This window comes from Mytilus californianus, unplaced genomic scaffold (genome assembly GCF_021869535.1).
Source record: "Mytilus californianus isolate M0D057914Y unplaced genomic scaffold, xbMytCali1.0.p SCAF_7, whole genome shotgun sequence".
In the NCBI taxonomy this organism is placed as follows: Eukaryota; Metazoa; Mollusca; class Bivalvia; order Mytilida; family Mytilidae; genus Mytilus; species Mytilus californianus.
This window is the reverse complement of record NW_026262723.1, coordinates 32,439,003-32,464,802: the sequence shown is the minus strand read 5'-3', so window position 1 is coordinate 32,464,802 and position 25,800 is coordinate 32,439,003. Positions and strand designations below refer to the sequence as shown.

The 25,800-nt window shown below is 32.3% G+C and overlaps 1 protein-coding gene and 1 long non-coding RNA gene across 25 annotated transcripts in view; one reads left to right on the top strand and one right to left on the bottom strand.

The window, feature by feature from the left end:
* Positions 1 to 25,800, bottom strand: part of LOC127709008 (antiviral innate immune response receptor RIG-I-like) — a 113,300-nt gene that overhangs the window by 30,798 nt on the left and 56,702 nt on the right. For 4 of the 24 annotated variants that reach the window (XM_052214253.1, XM_052214255.1, XM_052214251.1 and 1 more), the window contains 8 exons: positions 25,032 to 25,295; positions 23,811 to 23,973; positions 21,627 to 21,722; positions 19,758 to 19,948; positions 18,843 to 18,987; positions 18,080 to 18,304; positions 14,186 to 14,353; positions 12,496 to 13,343 (listed from right to left, as the gene is read on the bottom strand). The exons of 3 other annotated variants lie outside the window; for them this stretch is intronic. In XM_052214253.1, coding sequence (XP_052070213.1) covers positions 12,745 to 13,343; positions 14,186 to 14,353; positions 18,080 to 18,304; positions 18,843 to 18,987; positions 19,758 to 19,948; positions 21,627 to 21,722; positions 23,811 to 23,973; positions 25,032 to 25,295 — 1,851 coding nt within the window. In that variant the 3' untranslated portion in view covers positions 12,496 to 12,744. Of the gene's footprint in view, positions 1 to 1,337; positions 1,423 to 1,831; positions 3,519 to 12,495; positions 13,344 to 14,185; positions 14,354 to 18,079; positions 18,305 to 18,842; positions 18,988 to 19,757; positions 19,949 to 21,626; positions 21,723 to 23,810; positions 23,974 to 25,031; positions 25,296 to 25,800 lie in introns of those variants that run through there. 17 more of the 24 variants (XM_052214263.1, XM_052214270.1, XM_052214268.1 and 14 more) reach the window with 12 other exon arrangements.
* LOC127709013 (uncharacterized) lies at positions 5,453 to 12,515 on the top strand. The gene is made up of 3 exons (XR_007985467.1): positions 5,453 to 5,674; positions 11,924 to 12,085; positions 12,413 to 12,515. It is a non-coding gene; the product is annotated as an uncharacterized LOC127709013 (long non-coding RNA).

Below are 25,800 nucleotides of genomic sequence, written 5' to 3'. Positions count from 1 at the left end.
ATAATGTTTTCCAAAATATAATCATTTCGATGATAAAATTTCCGTAATTTTGTATGCTTATGCCGAGGTACTGGGTCTTGTGCTGAAGACATTTTGGGGACTAATAGTGCAATAAGTGGTAGTCACATAATTAACGGTACGAGTTAATGTATCTTTCTTGATGATCGATGCAAACATATATGAAAATGCAAAACCTTATATTACAAACGTTGAAAGTTTACTTTTGTTCTGGTCAATTTACATATAGTCTTCAAAGTTGTTAAATTTTAGGAAGATACAAAGCAGCTATAGAAAATAAACACAATGTGACAAAAGATAAAGCAACAGTGCAAATTACACAAACTAGAAATCGAAAGAACCAAACATTTTTACAGAAAAAATAAACAGGAGAGAGGACAACAATATAGATTTGTATCGACTTTATTTGATTCGTTTTTACCTGAGCATAACAATTGGATAATAAAGATTAGCATTAAACACCTGGTGGAAAACATGTGGTATGATTAATATTTAAAAACAAATGTTAAGGTAGCTGGGGTGTTTTCCTCCAACTTAGATTTTGAAATAGCAGATAACAATCGATCTAGATCTTTTATGAAATGTGCAAATTTAGAAAGTAGTATGTAACTTTTGTGTAAGACTGTTTATGTTAATATAGAAAATTGTGTGAAAGCATCTTATATGTCAAACAAATCTTGATGTCGGCATACAAATATATATATAGATTTTACCACTGTATCGAGTGTGATACGATATTTATCCACTCGAGACAGTTACATTTTCAAATTTAAAACGCGAGGATCGCCGAGTGTTTTAGATATTTAAAATTTAACTGTCGAGAGTGGATAAATATCGTATTGCACAAGATTTGGTGGTTGAATCTGTTTCTTTTATGATTTTTAAACGATATGCAAACAAATTTAATAAGTCAATCCTTCCTTTCGAATGATCTGCAAACAGATGTATTCTTTCTATGTGACGTCATCAGGCATGGTCGCCTTTTTTCATGACGTCACAATAGGAAATTCAGAGGAAAGCAAAAAATTTGACGTCATAATCGAATTTTGACCAATGAAGAACTGAGATCAAACGAACCACACGTTGATTAAATACAAATAATCAACAGGTCATGAAAAGGATAACCCGTGTTAGAATTAGAGAAATTGTTTCAATATCTACATGAAAGTGTTAGCCCCTGACCAGTTTTGTTTTGATATGTTTTAATAAACAGTACAAATAACTGTTAGACAACGTCAATTCACCTAAGATCATTATACACACAGTAGAAACAGCCTGAATTACAATATTTATAATGTTTATCTTTAACGTTAAATTACCTTTATATTTTGTGAGGTGTGCAATGATCTCATCCTTTACTAGCAATGTGCTTTTCCTCTGGTCTTCAATAAGGGCGTGAAGATTCTAAAATTATCAAATAATTGGGATTAAGTACTTAGAGAGACTTTTTCAGAGTGTGACAAACGCATATTCGCAATTTAATCTTTTAAATTTAAGCGGGCATGCCGAATGGGTTTTTATTTGGATATTTACTTGTTATTTGCCTTTGTTTCTTAAATTATCATAGTCGATTACATTTTAATGTTTCACTTTGACATGTTTGATGTCATTTTATTTGCCTTAATGGCCTATTGCGTCGTTTTATTTCAAATTCTAATTTTATTAGATTATATATGATACGTTGTGATACCAAACTATATAAAAATATCAAAATAATTCTAGGAACAACATTTCTTTGTAGATCATGTATTCTAATTGAACGATTTGTCTAACGTAAGGCAATTGTGTATGTATGAATAAGAACATATCCTACCTTTTTAACTTCATCAACATTGTTCTCGATGATTCCTTTGATTGTATCAATTGATAATTCACTATTTTTGAATTCATCGACTTTCCTTTTGTTCACTTTTGCAAAATAATTTCCCAATGAACTATCTATTTCTAAAATAGCTTGCTCATTCTCAGACCACTTGCTGTCAAACTCAGATTTAGAAATACGTGCATTAGGTACATGTGCCAAAAAGTTTCTCGTTTCTTTGATAACTTCAATACATCTTGGGTTTCCGTGTATGACTGTACTATTTTTGAAACAGCATGATTGCAAAATCGCGTATATAAGAGTTATATCCATACAGTCGTTTTGCGATGATTCTACACAAACACTCTTTGGTAATCTCATTATGTCTTCCTGTTTGATAATGGTCCATTTCAATTAGAGGGTCAATATCAAACAATGACATAAACTGTTTTTTATTTAAACATCCTTTTCGAGAAGGCGGAACAAGACAATGTTGAGAACACTTACAGCACTGTACTCTAGGATAGCATTCATGAAACAAAAAAGGTTTATTGTCATCTAAGAACATATAAAATGCCAAATGTTCTTTTGCATTCAAAATATTCCGCTCAAAATAAGTATGTAGAACCTCCATTCCAATTCCAAGGATGAAAGTGACAAGTTTCATATAATACCAACACTCCTTGTCAGATGGTACTGCCTCCATTGTCAGTTGAATATTAGCTAAATTGTGAGAACGTTTGTTGAGAAAAACTAATTTTTTTGTATATCAACATTGTTTACACTGCTTAATCTTTTCTCTAAACATTTAATCTGCCACCCTTGCATTATAAATTCACTGTGGTTCAAACAAAAAAAGAATAAAAAAAAAGAATAAAAAAAAAGAATAAAAAAAGAGAAAAACAACCACGTGCAGATGGGTGCAGTCCTAACCTGTACAGCTAGTTAACTTGATGACCAGACTTTACGGCAGTTGAAAGTAAATTTGAGACAGGCTTAATGACTGCCCTGACCACTCCTAGGACAGTAGATATGATAACTTGGTCTTAGGACTGTTTTTATGAATGCCCGAAAGTTAACTTTATGAGAGGTCCAATATTGAAGTTAACTCTGAGCGAAGTTAACCCTGCCACAACCAGTTCTACACAACAAGTTCACTTTTGACCAGCTGTGCTTTTAAAAGCAGTCATTGATCTTGACCTGCTATGTCCGAACCAGATCTATTCTTTGCAAATTAATTTTAGTCTGGTCTGTTCCAAGATAAATTTAAAATGATCGAAAGTTAACTAGTAAACAGGACCGCTTTGATTCATGTATATCATTTGCGTATCAACACATGCATGTATTAACAAATTTGTTAAAAAAATTATATATCCATCAGACTTATGAAAAAGCAGACCTGTCCCCATGACTGACATGACTTGTCTGTCCAAAAGCAGACTTGTCAACAGGACAGTTAACAGCATACATTTTCACAGGTCTGGCCTGGTCAAGCTGTTCTGTCCACAGGTCTCGACAATCTGACTTGTTCACAGGTCTGGTCAATCTGACTTCTTCACAGGTCTGGTCTGATCAAGATGACCTGTTATGAGGACAGGTCTGCTTCTTTAGACTTGTCCTCAGGTCTGGTCTGGTCAAGCTGACCTGTCCTGAGGACAGATCTGCTGCATTAGACCTGTCTTCATGTCAGGTCTGCAGCAGTCCTACAAAAGCAGATCCGCTCTAATTAGAATAAACTTAACTTGCAGGTCTGCTACAATTTTAAAAAGTTAACATCATGATTACTGTTTTAGGCTTACTTTTGTACATGTTAATACGGCACCCAACTGCATGTTAAGTAAAATCCTTCTTATAAGTAGATGCGTTTAAATCAAACAAAATCTTAATTTTGTATTTTGTATCTTGTTAACGGATTTTTACAGGTAAACAGAAAAAAACGAAGGACTGCAAAACGAAATAACTGTCATAATAAAACCATGTGTTTTTTTTTCTTAATTGATCTACAAGATTCCAACTCTAAAAGAAATTGTTATACTTTTTACTTTAATATCGAAGTTTCTTGCGGTAGTTTACAAACCAAATTAATATCAACCATGTCAAGATTTTTAATGTTACTTAGCTGATATGTTGTATTTTGTTTGCCCGTTTCAAAGAAATGTGCATTTTTCATTTATGCAATATGTGTTTGTCTGCATGACGTATAAGCTTCATATATTAAGTACACATGTATACTAAACAAAACACTGTAGCTTTCGAAGTGTGTGTATTTAAATTAAATCTCTTTTTCTTTGGTGAATTGTTATGTCCTTTTTTTTAAAAACAATACCATACTTTATCCGTGCCCTGCATTTGATTTTCCCTATCAAATATCTGCAATCCTTATTTCTAAAGATCATAAAGGATGCAAAAGAGAGGCAAAATACATATACAAAAGGAACAATCAACCTCCTAATTTGAAAACGAACATACAATGATATGGAGAATAAGAAACCGACAAAACGAAAAATAACAGTATACAAAAAATTACATAGATCAACAAAAACAAAGAGCCTCACCAAAATAAACCAAAATACCAAGTTTTGGAAACGTTTGTATTTGAAGTTCATGCTGTAGAATCGTGATGAAAAATTGTGTTGTTGCATTATAAAATCCTTTTTATATAAACTATGCCGTCAAAATATTATGTACAACAATATTAGTTGTCTAATTTTAGAATATACACAAATCACCATGGTAAAAATACAATGCGAAAATTTTGTCAGTTTATGAAATTTGCGATATAGGCAAATATTTCTGAGTGGAGAAGTGTAATAATTAAAACAGGGTTGAAAATGTCTGAGTTCTTTTTTTTTTATTGTTAAAAATCATTTAAACGCATGATTCTCATGGCTACTAATTAAAAGAGCCTTGACATTGGATGAGTATTAGAAATATTGCTTTGCGATCAAATCAACATGATTTACTTCCTTACTTTCTTAACCTAAGAATAGTAAGAAGTTGTTTTGTTTATCTGGTGATAGTCATAATTTGGATGAATATTAGAACTATGCTATTAAATTAACATGATTATCGTCCTTGTAAAAATATAAACAAGTGATTATTTCCCTAAGGTTGGTACGAATCTGTTCTTGTTTGTGTTTGTGTCGTCATATCGATATTTAGATAACCAACACATAGATTATATCATACATTGGTTAAAAATACTAATCCGTTTAAGGAAGGTTGTTATCAGTATCAATGAAAAATTGTTTAAATATGTTTACAACGTCTTACCTTATTAGATGATTACTGAAATAAGATTATATCAAACAGAAATGCTTTCAAATTTGGTTCTGCTCTAATAAAACATATAATATATCAGTGATCGAATTTGTTGAAATAAAAGTTAATAAGGTTTGTAACTTAAAATTGTATTTAAAGCGGACATGGCCTTGACCATGTTATCACATTGATCTTAAAAGTTTCGGTTTATACATTTTATAGATTTATGAAAAAAACGTGACTACACATAGATTATATCATACATTGGTTAAATGTTCTAATTCGTTTAAGGAAGGTTGTTATCAGTAACAATGAAAAATTGTTTAAATATGTTTACAACGTCTTACCTTATTAGTTGATTACTGAAATTAGATTATATCAAACAGAAATGCTTTCAAATTTGGTTCCGCTCTAATAAAACATATAATATATCAGTGATCGAATTTGTTAAAATAAAAGTTAATAAGGTTTGTAACTTAAAATTGTATTTAAAGCGGACATGGCCTTGACCATGTTATCACATTGATCTTAAAAGTTTTGGTTTATACATTTTATAGATTTATGAAAAAACGTGACTACACACTGTGGAATAAGGTATGTGTAACACTAAACATTTGAGGTAAACAAATAGAAATTGTACTAGAGTTTGACTGAAAAAAAACTAGTGTTGATAAAACTTTAAACAATATTTGAAATACATTTCAATTTTACAACGGCATCAACACACTGTAAATAATCTAATTGAAAAATACAGATCAAGAATTATGAAATAAAAAAATTATACCGTACTAAGTGGTTGATTTAAATCAAAAGATGACATACTTTTTCAATCATTCATTGTTGAGAAATTTATGGTGAAAGAAGGCTGTTAATGTCCGAGTGATTGCAAATACACGTTGCAGACGGGTAAAAAACATAAACACGCTATGCCTCTACAATCAGTGGTATGGAGATTTTGATTTTTTTCGATTGTTTTATCCACAAGGATTTGAAATGTTCGTTCACAATATTGCGAAATTTTTCTGCCATATTTCTGACATTTATAATGTGTAGTCGATTCAGTACAATTCTGACCATTTTCAGAGGGTTTTTGTTTTTGTTTAACTGAGTATGCAAATAAATCAATTACCATAAAGGAATACGAACAATAGTTTAATAATAATACAGTGGTGTCTAACGACCTCCACTAGCTATGAAGCCCTGGATTGGTCGGCAAAAGTAAAAAGTATTGACTGATAAAATCAAGGTAGGAATATTTTCTTAAAAAAATAACAAACACTTTTATAGGACTTTACTTTTGTATGTTCCGATATTGTAGTTGATGCTGCTGTTAAATAACCGTGTTTGTTTGAAAGTCTTAAAATATCCAAAATCCTATGCAAATTCATTGTTTAAAAGGTTTTCAAACTTTTTTCTATTCTCAATATACAATACGATTTGGTATTTTTGCCAATGCGACAATTTTTGCACCAGAAACCAGAGGACGTAGAAGTTATAGATCACCCTGCAGTCTTCAAACATGAGCAAAACCTATCCCGTAAATCGTGATACGTCTACAAATAACACGAAGAAAGAATATCCATAGGTTAATGTATGATTTCCAATACAGTGTGATTCAATAAGATTTTCAAAATCCTACACTCAAATGTGGTAAATCTGGCTTGTTTCTACTTCTACTTCTACCATTAAGTAACCACCGTCGTCAGGTTGAATATCCTGTCACTGTTTGGTGTGCACTTGCATATTTAACAAGTCCAAAATTAATTTTAACAGAAATGATAAATTTGTGCTTGTACTGTAACATAACATTTATACATGGTGCAAATAAAACATGAGACTTAAAAAATTTAATCTGCATATAGTAGTCTCTTGAACGAGTCAATACTATTTGCAGCGGTCACCGAGGTGTTCCAATCTCTTATCGTACTTGGACAGAAGGACTTTTTCCTAATGCTGGTTTATATAATAGGGTAAGTCTAGCATACTTTCTCCTCTCCTCTAGTGTTGGCCATTTTTGTTTTTGTAGCATAGATTTAACTAATGATGTGTTGTGGTACCTGCTTCTGAAAATACCTTGCTGCTCTTCTTTGTATCATTTCTAGTTTATACTTGTCTTTTTGAGGTGAGGATCCCAAAATGAACTTACATATACAACTGTCGGTCTTACTAAAGCTGTACATGCCTTTTCCTTAATCTCACTATTTGCAATATTCAAGTTTCTTATAAGGAATCCTATTGTCCTGTTAGCTTTCTGATAGATGTTGTTTATATGAGCACCCCTATTTAGATCAGATGTTATGGTGACTCCCATGTATTTGGCTGATGCTACATGTTCTAAGTTGTGGCCTTGGATGATGTGACTATTGTGTATTGGTTCCTCCTTTTAGGTGATTGGCAGAACTACACATTTATTGGAGTGGAACTGCATCATTCATATTTTTCCCACGTGGCTAGATTGTTAAGGTCTTCTTATAGAATGTTGCTTTCTGATGATACAGTGAGGTATGCAATTGTGTCATCTGCAAATAGCCTCACTGTTGAAATGTTGTCCGGTATGTCATTGATGTAAGAGGAAGAGGCTGGGTCCCAGTACTGATCCCTGCGGAACTCCGGATTCTTCATTAATTTATTATGTCAGATATCTGCCCTTCTATGACAACTCACTGTGTTCTATCAGAAAGAAAGCCTTTTACCCAAGCTTTTGTTTTTACTTTGATTCCATAATGATCAAGTTTATGGATTAAGAGACTGTGACTTACTTTGTCGAATGCCTTTGAGAAATCCATGATGAGGCAGTCTGTTTGTTGTCCATTATCAAGGTTCCTTGTGATGTCGTCAATGAACTCCACTAGTTTTGTCTTGCATGACAATTGTTTTGTGAACCCATGCTGCATTTTGTAGAGGATGTTATTTTTATTTGCATGATTCATTATGTGGCTGGTGACTGTATGCTCCATGATTTTGCAGGCAAGAGATACATGCCTATAATTGATAGCTTCAAATCATTTGCCTTTCTTAAAAACTGGATATACATTTGCTGTTTTCCATATCGTTGGTGCTATTCCAGTTTCATATAATCTTCGATATATTTTTGTTAAGATTGTTGTTTCTTGTTTTAAAAGTGTTATTAAGAGTTTTGCATTATCAAATTTATCTCGAATATTGTCCTTTTATTGTAGCGATAAATTAACAAAATTTCACATTAATTGTTTCGAAAGTTAAAATGTGCGTTCTCGACAGTTTTTTGTAATTCAGTCTAAAGAACGGAGGACAGGATTGTTAATGTCTTAATCCACAGCACACGATAACTATCAAACGAATGTTTATGTAAATAAAAGTTTGCATTTTAACCAAGTAAATATTTACCTTAGATATGTCATTTCTTTATGCCTTGAGGCAAACTTCATAGAAATGTGGTATCGTCCGGTTTGATTCTTCAAAAGAAAGACCTGTCGTTCTGAACGAATATAACTCCACATAGGTATATAAGTTAAGTGATGCTTTTCGGAGTAAATCGACTATTAGATTAATAATTTGAAGATGAGCCCTTATTTAAATGTGTCGGTTTTCGACTCTCGACTCTTAAGTGTCAATTGTTTATATTTATCTTAACAGATCTATACACCGGAAAGCATATGTTAAGAAACGGAAGATACCAACAGCACATTTAAACCTCATGAGCCTTAACAGTATCATATTATGTATTTTGTCTTATATGGAGGTAAATCTACTTTTCAGCTACTAAAACTCAGAAACATCAATCTTAAAGAAAAAGCCAATAATTTAAAGGCATTACTCTGTTATATAGCAGTATGTTGTAAATTTATTGCCCACGTTCCTCTCAACAACAAAGAATAACGCCAATGAGCACTCTTTAAATTGTTATTAAAAACCCCTTTGTTCAATATCTTCCATACATGCAAAAATCCTGTAAGTAGGAAATCATGACCGAAAACGCAAGTTTGTCATGTCATTTCAGCTTGATAATAAGTACTCCATATGCAGGAACTGTTGTAATCGTACTACATATACAATTGGCTCCTTAGTTCTATATTTTAGCTCTTTGATACGACTCTCATTGTCTACTTTTAGATTTTAGAAATGCATGCGGCAGTATATATAATGAAAGTTTATATTTCAATTGTCATACAATGATTCCATTGCATTAACACCCGATTCTCCCTTAACCAGTTTGTGTTTAGATTTTTGGTTTGCTTAATCTGTGTTATTATTATTGTTTTGATTGTTCGTCTGAGTGTTCATCTTAAATTCTTTCTACTATTGTCAATATTCGATTCAATATGACTTTTGATTGCACGCTTATTAGTGTCACTTTGTCGAAACAGTACTTCAGTAATGACATGAAAATACGGAAACTTAATGTTTTACAACAGAATGTGTTTCATTTTGATTTTCTGTTTTCGATTTATTAAAAACTTGTAAAAGTACTTAGAGAGTCATACATCATCCTTTGCATACCTATGACTTCTTATCCGGTTTGTGCTTAACTTTTTAAGTCTTTTTAGTTTCATTTTTTTGGCTTTTAAAAAATCGTATAAGGTTTTTCAATTTTCAAGTATTCCAGCCTCAAACATTTTTTGAAGTGGTATTATAAATATGACCCCTTTACCTCACTTTTCATTTGATTGATAATTGCCTCTCACTAAATAATTTAAACTTTAGAACCCTGTTCCACCCATCTATCAATCGACTTTGAAATGATGGGTACACCAGATACATTTAAGTCTGCCTCGTATGTTGGCTCACATGTAGATATTGACAACGAGGGTAGGTTGAGAACAAAAATATAAGACGAAAGAGATGAATTTAGCTCCGCAATTGTGAACGTTCCAGCAGTGCCTAAATATATAATATATATCTCCCAGTTAAAAGTAGGTTGTTGCTTACAAGGAAGCTATTAAACCGATGATTCCAAGTGGTGAATCTAAAGTCATCCCTTCATAAATTTTACGGATGACATCACCAGTTGCTTGAACATTACAGAATATCTGCTCCACAGATCACACAGATGACGACATAAACATTTTAATCGTCGTAACTGCAACGCCGCCATTTTTCGTAATATGACAGCACCGAATTAGATTTATCCAGAAATGTGCACCTTCATGTGCAACACGACAAGCGCCTCATGTGGATCTGCGTATCCTTCCAGAGCACCCGAATCCCCTGGTTTTTGCTGGAATTTGTGTTGGTCAGTTTTCAATTGTGTGATCAGAGACGACTGTTGTTTTCCTTTATTATTGTTTGTTTGTCATACATTGTACCTGCGACTAAAGACATACATGTACGTGTATGAGATCCTTGCAAGGTTAACATGTCGGTCAACAGGTTTCACCTAACTGCGACCTCCTTTCATGGATCAGTGGTGAAAGTTGTGTTTTCGTGATCAAGTCCGTATCTCATAAAATATGAACATTAAGTCAACTATATTTGGTGTATGGAATGATTGTAAGGTGTAAAGATTCGACTGGCAGGTTTTATTTGACCCTGACAACATGTTCATGGTTTATTGTTAAATATTACAGCTTCAAAGAACTGTTGTAATAGACCTTTCTGCGAAAATACTAACGTGAAATTTACCCTTCCTACTAGTATTCGTTGGCAACCGAAACAATAGCTTTTATTTGTTGCCTTTATTTCGGACGTGTCTCGGATGTTTTACAGACGTGTAGTACCACGTCCTTTAAAAAGATCGTCCGTATTGCACATATTTCTTAAACATCCGTTTTACGTTTCTCAAAATTCCTTATAACGGCTGTATAATCACGTTTTAATTTCTTTTTAAAAAAAATATGGCATACTACTGTTTTTATATGTTTCATTTATTGTGAAGTTACACATGTAACAGATTGATACGTTAACGTTTCAAAAAAGTTTGAAAGAAAATAGATTATTAGCTTTGTTATATAATGAAGATAAAGTTTTAGACATCCCGTCATGCATTATGGGCTATACTGCCATACAAATATAGCATGTATTTATTTGTCTTTTGTGCTTTTGGGTTACGTGGTTGTTGTTGCATAGTAAAGATGTCATGCATGATATATCTTTGAAGGTTTATACAGGTAAATGTCATATGTATTATTTATGAGCAAATAGAGCGATATGCATGAATAACATGATCTTTGCATAGGCTTTTCAGAGTATTTTGATGTATGTGTATCACACATTGTAAATCTTGTACACTAAACCAAAAACGGGTTAAGTGTGCTTTAATCGTGATATACATCAACTCAAAGATTTTTTTTTCATACATATGACAATTTATATGGTATATATCTGCTTCACGAATAAAAGGAGAAATGTCATTTACGTCAATGAGACAACATCCCAAAAACAAAAAAACCCTAAACAAACAATTCAACATCTTCAGAAACACAATTTAACAATTTATATTAAATGTGTGTAACGGTTGAATAGGGACCTTTTAAGTTAATTTTTTTGTCAGGGGCGTGGAGTTAATGTTCACTAATCATTCCAATTGTGTTGTGGTGTAGTTTCTTTTAATTTTTTTTTTTTCAATTTTCATACTCTATTGGATTAACAGGTTATCTATCGATCTAGATTCTATATGGGTTGAATGAACTGTTTACCAAGTAACCGAACAAACGAAAGCTTTACACGATTGAAACTTGGTTATGTTGATCTTTCAACAGATCACAAAAATCATTATGATACAATGAAATATGCTTGTAAATACAACTGTTTTATATTGTACATGTAACGAAAGACTGTCGCGTGTTTCTTAAAACAAATGAACTTCAATGTTTGACGTTTCCACATCAACGAACGTTAATTATTTACTGACGTTACATTTTAAAGGAGTTTAGAGATTTAAAGGAATATATAAGTTAATCGTGAGGAGAACATGAATTGTTAGAAGAAAGAAGAAGAAGAAGAAGAAGAAGAAGAAGAAGAAGAAGAAGAAGAGAGTACACGGAGCAGAAATTGTATTCGCGTGTTGAGGACACACATTAAGCTCTGGTAACGTTTATATAAGCCTATTTTAAAAAAAATCATTTAAAAAAAATGGTCATTGACTTAATGATATTAATCAAATATTTATTATATCTACCTATTTATATGTTTGGTCTATATGCCAAGATTCTTGGTGTTATCAGATTGTGATTATTATGATTATTTATCTTGGCTTACTAGGCTGATGATACCATCGAGGACGAAACGTCCACCAGAAGTGGCAAGTTATTATTAGACAAATGCATATAATGGACGTTCTTAATTTACGTAATTCCGAAGAAGAGCTTTTAAAAAAATGTTCATGTATAATAAGATAATTCTTGACTTTTCTAGATCTACCTTTTCCATATCCACGTAAACCGATGACAATCATAATATCAAGTAGGACACTATTCTAGAAAAACTTCAAAGCAGGATTCCTACAATGTGAAAAGTATTTATTCAAAGTGAAGCTTACAGTGACCGTTCCTATTGAGGTAAATCTAGAAAAGCGCTCCGAACACACCAGATTATGTTTTGTCTTGCAAATGGCGTTGTATGTTTAAAAATTTCAGAAGTAATTTATTATAAATATAAGTTTCCATGAATAAACCAAAGCGCTCAAGAGATCCAAGTTGAATTCATGAGACAATAGAAAGAATTTCTGTATCGCTTTTGAATTATAATTATGATTTATATAATTCGATGTCTTCATCAGACATCTCATCGATTGTAAACGGTAAGTCATTCCATCTCCGACAATCTGTGAATTTATTATTTTCAATGTCAAATACTTTAGTGCCTTCTTGTGACAAAACAAGTAATTCACACTCTTGGTAAATAAAAATTGAGCCCCAGTCATGCCCGCACTCAAGACCAAATGCCTTAAAACGCTTCTGACAACCGTCGATTATTCTCATTTTCTTCTTTGGCAATTCTCTCTGCTCAACTCGTCGAAGTATTCCTTTATCACAAACGACAAAGAATTTCTCATTAATGTGTCGCATAAAAGTTCCATGCGTCATAAAAACTCCGCAATATTTACAATGGACTCGAAATAAAGCTTGCCGCCGTTGTTTTTTCTTCAAAATTTTAGAGTTTCTATCCATCTCTTCCATTTGATAAATATCTTTTTCTGCATTGGATATATCAATATCAAGTTCACAGACTTCTTTAATGGCTTTCGTCATTAAGTACTGTCTCCTGATGTTTTTCTCTTCCGTTTCAAATTCTCCTAACGTGCCAACATGGATTTCCTTTCCTTGTTTACTTCGACGAACTCTCCCTACAACATTAAAAAATGATTATTTTATTATGTTCATTTGTTCAAATAGCTAAACGATAATGAATATGTAAATTTAAGGTAGCTGGGGTGTCCTATCAAAATCAGTATAATTATCTGACCTCGATTTTAAAAGGTTTTTTTCGGAAAATTTTGAATACACTTAAGGACATTTATTTTTTTATGATAGTTTAATGTTTTAATTTCAAGTTTATATACTTTTGTTGTATCATGAATGATACTGGTTAAATATTTTAAAAAAAAAAAGTTTTTTTGCAACATGCCGAGAAGGAATGCCCAGAAAACGACATCCAATCTACCGTAAAAAGTAATAGATACACAATTAAATGAAATAAGTCTTTACAAAATGATATAATGCTCCTACATTAACACATCTGAAAGATAAGGATTTTGCGTATTAATAAGACTAAGTATGATTGAATAATAAGTAACACAAATTTCATTCGCCGATTATTTGCTTTTGTCAATAGTTTACATTAAAAAACATTAATTGGAGTTATGCCAATGTTCTATTTTGAATACATTTATTCTTTTGAAATACAAAATATATTTAAGAAAACCTTATACACTATTCTGCTTTATTGAATAGCTTACGATGCAAAACAAGGTTGATTTGAAATCATACCTCAAGTCCTTATTTCATATCGTATCATTGCTGAAAATCACATTCAGTGTTGGTTTTTCCCCCTTAGTATGGTATAGTTTTTTTTTTATTTTGTTTCCGCCCTTCATTCATGCCTGGACATTTCTGTTTTTGTTTTGTCATCCAACATAGTTGCACCGGATTTTTTTCCCCTCGTATTAGCTACAGTATTAATATTCACCTCGCATTTGCAAGCTACTTATTTCATTTGCTCTAAACCTGTAACGTATCATCAAGTTACACAATGGAATATCCAATCCCTCAGAAGCAACAGATGTTGCAACAACGCATAAGTGGTCACCATTTCTGAAATTTTCCAGCACAGCAATCTGCTCATTTGGAGGAAGGCCTAAAACAAAGAGAGAATACTTTTATTTTATAGTTGTCATAACTAATTGATTACATATACCTATTTAGTAAGTAATAATAATAGATTTGTAAAAAGCGAAAATATGATTTGGAATAATATAAAGCTTAAAACAAAAGGTATGGACAAAACTAAATAAAACCAAATAAAAGGTATCGGGCTAATAACTGAATACACCTATATAGGAAAAGCAGAATGAATAGTACAAGTACTTTTTAACTATGTTATAACATGTTGATTTTTTAAGGGGTACACATTTTAAACTTAATATATACCACACAAGAACAGCGACCCAATGACCCAGCGGACGCTCATATCTTATCTGTCCAAAGGAAACAAGTTAAAAAATGTGTTTGGTACTTTAACTGTTTTCTAAAATATCCTGCAAGAATTGTTGCCATAAAATCGTTAACAATGTTATTTTACATATGATTTACAACTCTCATAAAAATAATTGATCAGCGCTTATTATTGTACTATTCTAAGACCTTGCTGATATAAAGCCTTCATGTAAATTTCATAAAATTCCAGCAATCGATAGGTGTGAGACTGCCTACAATGCAATGTTCAAATAAATTACATTACAGAAGGACATAATTCCTGCAAACAATAACTAATCGGCACTGATGTTCGTTCTCTTTTATGAACGTTCCAGCAGTAAAACAATTGCTTAAGTAGGTGGCCGTTTGACTATGCGCGGGGTATACATTCACATATGCAATTTTTCGAAATGCCACTGGATGGGAAATTACCACATTCTCTGTACATTTAAAAACACATGCATCAACCCTCTGTAGGCTCTGTAGGTTGACTTTTGAAACGCATATTTCTTTCAATATCATGTCCATTTGAAATCCAAAATTCCGCACTTCATCCCAATCGGTATACTGAGCAGATCCTACATGTATCTATTGTATTAAATGTTATTTTTATTCATCATATGGATAACATATTTGCCCCTTGATATTAAACAAGCAACAGTCGACAAATCAATCTTCTCATTCCAAATCGAGAATAAAACAGTGCTAGATAAGACAAACTGTGTATTTGCCTTAACAAAGTAGCTTTGACATCGAAAGAACATACTCAAAATGATAATATCAGAACAGTAAATCATTTAGCTAAATGCGAAATTTTTAATTCACAATGCATGTTTATATATGGAAATGGATGATCTGTGCTGACATATTGAACCCTTTTGATTTTTTTGGGGCACTTGCATTGATTCATATCACTTCGCTGTTGTAACAGTTAAAAAAAAGTATGAAGACGTTATTATTTTTTAAATTCATTCACGTCTCTCGAATAATTACATTGCCACTAACAACAATTCACGAAAAGATAGAATAATACATGTAATGTGAAATAATAAAATAGACGCGGTAATATAGATCTACAAAAGTAATGAGGGGATGAGGACCAGTTCATAAAAATTCATTTAACCACACTTTATGTCAATTCGCTTGGCCACTGTAACTGTCGTTTGTGATCACCGAAATACATGCTATAGTTGTTAATTTCTGTTTCATTTGGTCTCTTGTGGAGAGTTGTCTCGTTGGCAATTATACCACATCTTTTTATTTTTATATTATATTTGCCGCTTAACGTTACTATACTACATTTATACTAATAATGTTTTAAGACCTCAATTGAGTCTCAGGCGTTCCTGATTGAGTTCAGATATATATATATATATACTTTGCAGAACATAACGCATGATAGTTGTTTTCAAATATTATTTTGTGTACTTCAAATCGATATTTGACAGCAATGCTTAAGTTTATAATTATAAAATTTAACAACTTTTCTTACAGCACACTGAACAGAGATTGAAAAACAGACAGATACGAAAAATTGGGCCAATGTAAGTATATATTGTAACTAACATATGCAGGTACAACTGTTACAGTTCTGCATCTCCTTGGCATGGATCGAATAAAATTTTGTATTTTTGGACCTGTGGTTTCCTTTCCTATATTCGCTTGACTGAGTTGGTCGAATGACGTAGATGGGAGTTGAAGTTGGTGGACGTGTCTATCTATATCGTCCCAACGATGTTGTATGGAGTTTAAATCCGTCGAATTCGTAGGCCATGGCAATACATACATTTTGTTAGGAAATACACGAAATCCCTTGCTTTGTTGGACCGGGAATTGTCCTGCTGAAACATCTTCGTTCAATAATATTGAGCATATGTGACTGCAAAGTATGGTATCTGTAACGTTCAGTCGTTGAATTGTGTTCGAGACTCACAAGCTTGTTTGTTTTGGAGTTGTAGGATATTGCTTCAGACATTATGACACTCCCATCGCAAAATTACCGGTCGAACGTTCATTTCGAAGCCGGTTTACGAGAGTTTGTCTCTCACATCTTTGGTATGAAAACATGATTCATTGTTGAACCAAATTCGTCTTCCATTCTTCAAGGGTCAAGACCTTTAATGTATGACACCAACGAACATGTGCAAGTTTATATGTACCTACTGTGGATACTTCATTATTCGTGGAATACCAATTTTCGTGGATTACAATTTTTTGGGGGATTTGGATGAAACAGATGAAGCACGTATTTAAAAGTTCAGCGAATTACGATTTATCTATAGGCTTATATTCAGACTTTTACAAAACCATGTCATCAAATATCCACACAAATGTTAGTTTCCCTCGATCCACGAAAATTGGTGCTCACAAAAACATGGAATATAAATGAAATCACAGTATGTCTAAACCGGTCATTGGCAAAATTGGCGTTGGGGAAACCAATTACATACTGCCTGTGCGGAAGTCTACCGCTAATATAGATTACAAGCAGCAGTCGGTTTAATAGTGACAGTTTGATTTTGTAGATGATGAATCACCCGGATGAACCGTTTTTGGCTGGAAATTTGATGCGTTGCCTATAAATCTTACGGCGATCTTGTACTGCGACGCTTTGATATAATATCTGCCAAAATCGTGAATGTGTACACTGGTAAACGCATTTTGTGGGATAATTCATTTTAAAATTGTCTACCCTGAAGACGACTGATACCGTTGTTAAGTATCTTGCATTTTACAGTAGCGTGTATGTCAATAGCCTGTCTTTAACATGGAAGTTATATACACTATAGTATCACGAGTCATTTACCCAATATGTTCCCTATAAGGGAAACATGAACAGTTTTTCTGCACGCTAACAGCAACCGTAATTTTAAGGTGCTGAAAATTACACTTTATTAAATGCCGAATTGTTCGTTTATGCATTTTGTATTTGAAATACTCCTTTTATAATCCATCAATACTTGGATTAAAAAATAAGGAATCGGACGGGGGTTTTTTACAGAGTATATTTTTACCATGTCATTCGTTGACTCATATGACTTTTTAAATCGAACGATTTTTTGTGTGAATTTGATGACAGTTCTATTATTTTTTTTGTCTCTACCATTGTATTTCTGAATGTACCCCTCGTATAGTTATTGCAAGCAAATTTAAACGAACAGAAAAGGCGACACACTCCATACACCAGGAATCGTATAGATCGTCATAATTCTGACCGAACGTAGTTCTGATTTAAAATGATTGTGCACAGTCAAGCGGAAGACCCTCTATGGTAGGGATTTAAAAACCGAATGAAGCAATAGTAGGGTTATAGATGTGTATTGCTTTAATAGAGTCAACCCTTTTTGTTTATTTGTTAATGATTATAGAAACATAAATCATAGGTTACCGTCTTCTGCTATACATTTGTGTGATCCAGTCAGGTAAGTACTTCTTAGATAATCAGGTAATACATCTATGAGTGCCCTTGCTGTTGCTCTAGTTTTAACAAATATTAGGAATCTGGAGTCTTCTTTGCATTTTTGATATTCCCTATCTAGTAATTCAATAACTGCTTTAACATCAGGATTTTTTTCAATTTTTCTTCCAATCTCCCGGATATCAACAAACACTTCTGTCATGAAATAAGATTTAAACAAATAATATAAAAAAATATTAATTACCCTTAATGACTTATATTTGTTAACATCATCTTACGTTTGTCTCTGGATGATATTTGTCTCAATGGCGGTCATACTTCATCTCCTGAATTGGATATTTTTAAAGCCTTGAATCCAATTTATTTCGTCCTGCTGATAATTAAAAGAGTTAAGTCCAAACATATTCTCTGAAATATCTCATTTATCCTGCGAAACTATGTAATAAATGTATGCCCATGGCACTGATGAAAATGTGATATACCAAAAATCTTACATCTCAATTTTGTTTAAAAAAAATACATTTAAAAACTAAAACTTCTTTTTTATTCGTTTTTTTTTCAATGCATGATTAAGTTGATTATTACGTGCAATACAAAGATATCCATCAAACATTTTATTCACTTATCCATCCATTTAAATGCTATTTAATTTTTTTTAATTATTTAATGCTTAGAAAGCAGTCGTTCTTCAAACTAGAGAAATGACTGATCAACCATTCGCACATTTTATTACCTTTTAATTTATTGACAATTTCAGTCTCTTCGTCCGTTTTTGCATTTTGACTTGCAGCGGACTCATCTGCGTATCCCTGTGTAATAACATTACAAACTTGATCAACCTCCAGCAATGAATTCACTTCTAAACATGCAGTGTAAAGCTGGAAAAGATAATGAAGATACCAAATGGATTCTAGCAATTAAATACCCCAGATCGAGAAAAAAAAAACAGAAAATGAAAAAGTAATATAAACAATTATAAACAGAACACCTCACAGATAACAAATAAACAAAGACCAACAAGATCCCAATAAAACATCTCGGATAACCTGTAGTACTCTTATCTGTGCTAATGCGGATAATGGTTCATATAATTGAAAATTATTGTATATTTCGTATATATCGAGAACAAATCCTTTAGTTGATTAACCATCGGCACAGTTATCTTGCATTTCAAATGAGACATAGTTTTCAAAACAAATGATAGATCAGACTGTAACCGGGAGTTACAACGCAGGCTAAATACAAAACTTTAACAAAAACAACACCAACCCCGTAGCAACAAAACAAGGGGTAAACGCAGATACTTAGGTATGGTAGGCAGTTCTCTTAAAACTAATGGGACACTTAGTATGCTCATTGGAAGTATAACTTTGTTGATGAGACATTTTCAGTTATTTTTAAAGGTGGGGACAATGTAATCTTTAACATACAGCTCTACACTCAACAATTATTAAAAATGAACTTAAAATTTTGACATATTGTGTTAAAAAACGCAAAATTCAAATGTTGTTGACAATATCTCACTCATCAACATAATCCACCGTCTATGAATGTCTGCCCGACAATGATATTTACCAATTTTTTATTTATCATTTTGTCTTATAAATATAGTTAAAATGATAACATGTCACTAAATGTTTTTCTGTACCTCTAAGTGTCTGAAACATGCATGAAGTAGCCGTGGTATTTTCGGATCTTTGTGTAATACATGCTCAACTTTATCTTTGGTCTCTGCAATCCATTGGATGTAACGGATTTCGGTCCTTTGTTTTGGTGGATTTTTTAGTGCATCATACAAGTCTCTACAGTCATTAATATGATCGATAAGAAAGCTTGAGACTGAAAATGAAAAATAAAAACATTCCGTATTCATACCACACCAGTATTTTATAGAAGCTATTGCAAAAACTATTAGTTGTTATGACATTTAGCTTTACATTTAGAAGCACGGGGTAGGAATCTGGCAATTGTCGTTTTTAGATTTGTTTAGTTACGAATACAAAACCAAATGAGTTATTGTTAATCATAAAAATGTTTGACAAAGTTGGAGTAAACGGAAAGAAAGAGAGAGTGATAGAAAAAAAGAAGACAAAGAAGAAACAATTTAAATAAAGCTCCAAAAAGTAAGAACGCATACTCAGATGTGCTACCCAATACTTGTTATCAATTTTGTACTTTTATCATTCATAAAGTCAATATTAGTGCAGGTTCGCACGAAATGAGAAATCGTCTTTCATTATTTTTTTTGGTCTAAAATGTAACTTAACAAATCAAAACTGCATGCCTTACAATGTGGTCTGCTGTTTGCTCGTAGATGAGTTACGTAAACAGCAGGCTTTGGTATATCTTGTTAGTCCATATAGGCAAATAGATAGATTATGTGCGCACGTAAAGCTGATTACCACCACCCCTTTTCATGCGAATACAAAGTCAAGCTCCTTGGACTATGTGTTTGCGTTGCTGTATGCCTTTGTTTGCACGTCTTGTTAAACGAATGAGTTGGTGGTTGGTAGTTGAAGTGGACAATGTACTATTCAATTATGTTGGTTCTTTCCGTCCTGAGGAAATGCACGTTATTCACTCAATACAAGCGATGTAAGAAACAAAGCAGTGCTCTTGCTTTCACTAGTCTTTTAATAGTTCACTATTTAAAAACGAGGGACGAAAGATACCAGAGGGACAGTCAAACTCATAGATCGAAAAACAAACTGACAACGCCATGGCCAAAAATAAAAAGACAAACAGACAAATAATAGTACAGATGACACAACAGAGAAAACTAAAGACTAAGCAACACGAACCCCACCAAAACTGGGGGTGATCTCAGGTGCTCTGGAAGGGTAAGCAGATCCTGCTCCACATGTGGCACCCGTCGTGTTGCTTATGTTATTACAAATCCGGTAAATAGTCTAATTCGGTAAGTCACATTCGTAAAAGGGAAGGGTATTGTAGTTACGACATAAGAAACATATCCGATATTATCTGTGAAACGGTTATTCCATAACGGTCAACCAACTCGTGATGGCGTCTGTAAAATTTACGAAGGGATGATTTCAACTTCACCATTTGGAACTCTTGGCTTAATAGCTTCCTTGTGAGCAGCAATCCTCTATCAAGGAAATCATGATAGGAAACACAAGCCCAGGAATATCGTATCAATTGGGAGATATATAAAATTGATGGTCTATATCTCCGTTCCATTAAAAAGGTGTTCTGATACCTTTGGCCAATTTTGAATACCAAGTTATACGAAACCGCAACTTCTAAATTGTAAGTATTACCTTTGATTAAACAGACACAATCGGTATTCTTTTAAAGAATAAAACTGCCAAACAATACTAAACGAAGATTGATTATATAACACCATGATGAGACAAATAAACATATTTACAACTTTGCAGCTTAAAAATATCGTGATTTTTTGGGTTCAAAACATACTTACTTGTATTGATATTGATAATAGAGTTAATATATAAAATTGCAAAACAGCTCATTATATAATATAAAAAGAATATACCTTTTCGACAATTGAACATACTTTCCACATAGTCCATTGCAGTTATGACAATGTTTTTCAACGGATCGTCTTGGCGTGAATTGGACCTTATAAATACTAAAAGAATTGAGTTTAAATATAGATAAGTATAAATTTCCATCAAATGTGTTATTTTATATTCTAATGAAATATATTGAGAAAAATGTAATATCTATTCTCGGAGTACACAATCCTTAGTATTTCCATTTCTTTTTAAATATACGTACATGTTCACGTCTGTCATATTTGTCTTTCGTCAATTGTTTTTTTTTTTTTATAAATTAGGCTGTTATTTTTTTTTTTAATTAAATTGATTCATATCATGTCGGGGCCTTTTATAGCCAACTACTATATATGTACTTTTTTTTGCATGTACTTATTTTCGCGAATTGAATATTGCCGATGAATTCGCGTGTATTTAATTTCGCGGTATTTAAATGTCAAAACAAAAATAACAGACTTAATAGATTAAAATGCGCTTTAACATGATTAATTAAATTTTTATTTGTTTAATAATTGTATGAAACACAATACACAAAGAATATTCCATCATCAAATAAGATCGTCTGTTTGATAGAAGTTATTATACGATTAAGTTGTTAGTCACACAATAAAACTGTCATAATTGGCTTTGGGCATTATTAAAAAAAAGCTTTTATTCTTTAACCTTAATTTTTTTCTGTATGGATCACTGGTGTTGTTAACAGTTATACAGTTCAAATGAGGTTATGTAAAATAAACAAGGTTAACTTGCATGTACAGGTGGTCGTAGATTCCGGTGATCTTTATTCAGTGTATTTCATTTCATGTAAGTTGCATTTGTTTTCGCGTGTATTTATATTCGCGAATATATACCTACTACGAAATCCGTGAAAATAAATACACCGAGAAAAAAATATATATACAGTATACGGTATGGATTTTTCTCAGTGTTGAAGGCCATACGGTTGTCTATAATTGCTTACATCAGCTTTATTTGAACTTTGGTGGATAGCTGTCTCATTGGCAATCATACCACATCACCTTATTTTTATACACAATTCAATGTACAAATGTATATGCTAAATTTGCTGTTAACAATACAGGTGTTCCTAAATTTACTACTCAACTGTATCCACCTGACATACTATTACTCAATGTAACATCAGTTATAGCCAATGTCCTTTTTACACATTAGTGAATGAGTTATGAACGCCAAGGATCGTACCAAAATGTATGCAGTATAATTTACATATTTAACAGTAATAATCCGGTAACTCGCAATATATTTCAATATGATTTATTAACACCTTAAACATGATGGCACTCATACCACGTCTTTTAATATCTATCATTAGAACTGCATTGAATCGTAAGAAGATTCAACATTTCCTTTTGTTGAATCAATTATTTTCGTGTTTAGTACATATACTACTGATACATTCTATTTTGAACTGAAATTAGGAGGTTATCCAAACAGTAACAACTTTGCAATTATACATAACAGACATACAACACAACTGACTAAAAAATTCAAACACACAGACAATTAAATCTAACAAAGTAGCCAACAATTTGACAATGACGTCACCAAAAACCGTTATTTTTTGTCATTGATAGTACATAAGAAAAATAAAAATAAAAAAAAAAGCAAATATTTAAGAATTTGAGTTCATATTCCAACATCTATCAAGATTATATAGTGTAGACATGTAGCGTACAATCGCAATTAAAAACTGTCAAACCTGATGATGAGTACATCTGAGCTTTTGACACTTAAATATTTTCATATGATTTATTACAAAAGTTAATAATGCTGATTTTTTTATGAAATCATAAACTATTTTCTATTTTGTTTTTAAAATACATTTCTGGGAATTCCGATCTATTCACATGAATCTGATTACGCACATAATTGCTTTCAGACAAGGTTCAACCAACAAGCTATTAGTTCTTGCAATAATAATGACAGGGTTGCTCAAAGCTCCAACATTTTTTTCTATTTGTGAACGTAACATTCACACGCGCATAAATAGAAAAGCAAAAAAACAAAAAATCAAAAAACTAAGGGAACAAGTTTCCCGATGGGGAATCTATTATTTTTTTAAACTTCATGATAACTTTATGCCATGAGAAACTATCAACAAAATGTATCATTTATATCTTGTCCGTTTCTGAATGTCTTACCTTTTTCAGGAATAGTGGTGTACTGTAGGAGTTCTTCTTCATTACGTTTTACAATAGACAGTTTTGAAACGGCTAAATTTGTCATCACAGTACGTAAATGATGTTTTGCAGAGTTTAAATCTTTTGCCTTCTTTGTGCCAGGTGATGCTGTCAAACCCAAAATCTTTTAAAATATTCAACTATATTTAAAATTAAGGTAGACCGAGTCTAAAGACAAAACTCGTCCTTTTCACCAGAACGAAACTCAAAACATTTTTTTTTAAAACGCAAAAGAAAAACTCTTATGTGATTTGAATGAATCAAATGTAAAGTTGATTTATTAGTAAGATTTGAAAATAAGGAATTAAACAGATGTAAATGCAACCCTTGCATACCATTAATATGTTGCATTTTTGTCCAAAACTCAAAACATTTGATAATTTGAAACATTTTTCAGTATTGATACTTAGTCTAATAACAAAAGATATTCGGTTATACAGCAATGTAAACATAAAACACGTGAAGTGGTTAATGGTAAATAAATGAAAAATATGTCTATGAGCCACAGATGCCCCCGCTTGTAAATATGCATACGTCAACTTCCACATACAGATTCAGGATTCACGTAGTTAAGACCGTTTTGTGATTACAAGCATTGTGTTTAAGTTTCATAACATTTAGCAAACTAAAGTTAGAGAACGAAAACGACGATTTAGCAATTTTTCGATTTATAAAGGGGCATAACTTAAGAACGGTAAAAATGACGCCACCAAACTCCGAATTTGATCTGTGTTTTGTGGTAATTAGCATTGTGTATATGTTGTATAGCAGTTGAGGCAAACTAAAGTTAGAGAACGGAAACGACAGATTAAAATAAATCCATTTAAACAGGGGCATAACTCAAGAACGGTATAAGTGACGCCATCCAATTTCTAATTTGATCTGTGTTTTGTGGTCATTAGCATTTTGTATAAGTTTTATAACATTTTGTTGAGTCAAACTTAAGTTTGAGAACGGAAAGGAAAAATTCAGGAAATTTTTATGTTTATAAGGGGGCGTAACTCAAGAACGATAAAAGTGACACCGCCCAATTTCGAACTTGATCTGTGTTTTGTGGTAATACGCATTCAGTATAGCCATGGGTAACCCGCTACGGCTGGGGCATAAAAATATTGGATCCGTTTTAATATCAAATATTGTCTTCCCATTTTGCAAGTTTTATTTCATTTCATTGTAAGTTACCTGAGGTAAAGATGAAAGCTTTTCTCCATATTTAGCCTTTCTATAATATGCCATCAATTCATTATAATTACTGTTATCATATGTGTGATGACATTCATCAAGTATGATCAATGTGAACTCCGCTATTGAGATGTGTGTTGCTGCTTTCTCTGTTAGATGATTGCTTAGGGCTTGGGGAGTTAAAAACATCAAGCTTGAATTCTTAATTTTATGAATGAAATAATCGTTGTCATCTTCTTCTGCTTTCCATATATTGATCTTTCTCTTAAAAAAGAAAGACAAACATCCATAAAATATTTATAAAAACGTTTTTTATCATTTTGCTAGTTTGGATTGTATTTTGAAGGAATAAAGACAATTGGTTTGATGCATACATACTATTCTCGTTTTCATTATTTGAAGAAAAAAAGAATATAAGTTGTTAGTGGTTTCAAATTAAGTTAACGAAAGCTTATCAACGAAGTAGTTGTAACTATTAAATCTTCATTAAGCTTAACATTGTAATAGTACAATGACACATTTGACTAAAAAAAAAAAAGATTTCAACAGGATTTCAATGATTTCCAATTTTTAATTCAGAATTACGCGCGCGCATTTGCACAATCTGCGTTGTTGTCTCTGCAACACTATCGATTTTAGAATGCCACAGAATAATAAAAAAATCAGTTGTTACGCCTACTTTCATATGAATTATTAAAACTATACATTAAAAAAATGTTACTTTCTTTTCATGTGTGTATGTTGCAGCAATGCATACATGTATATAGAC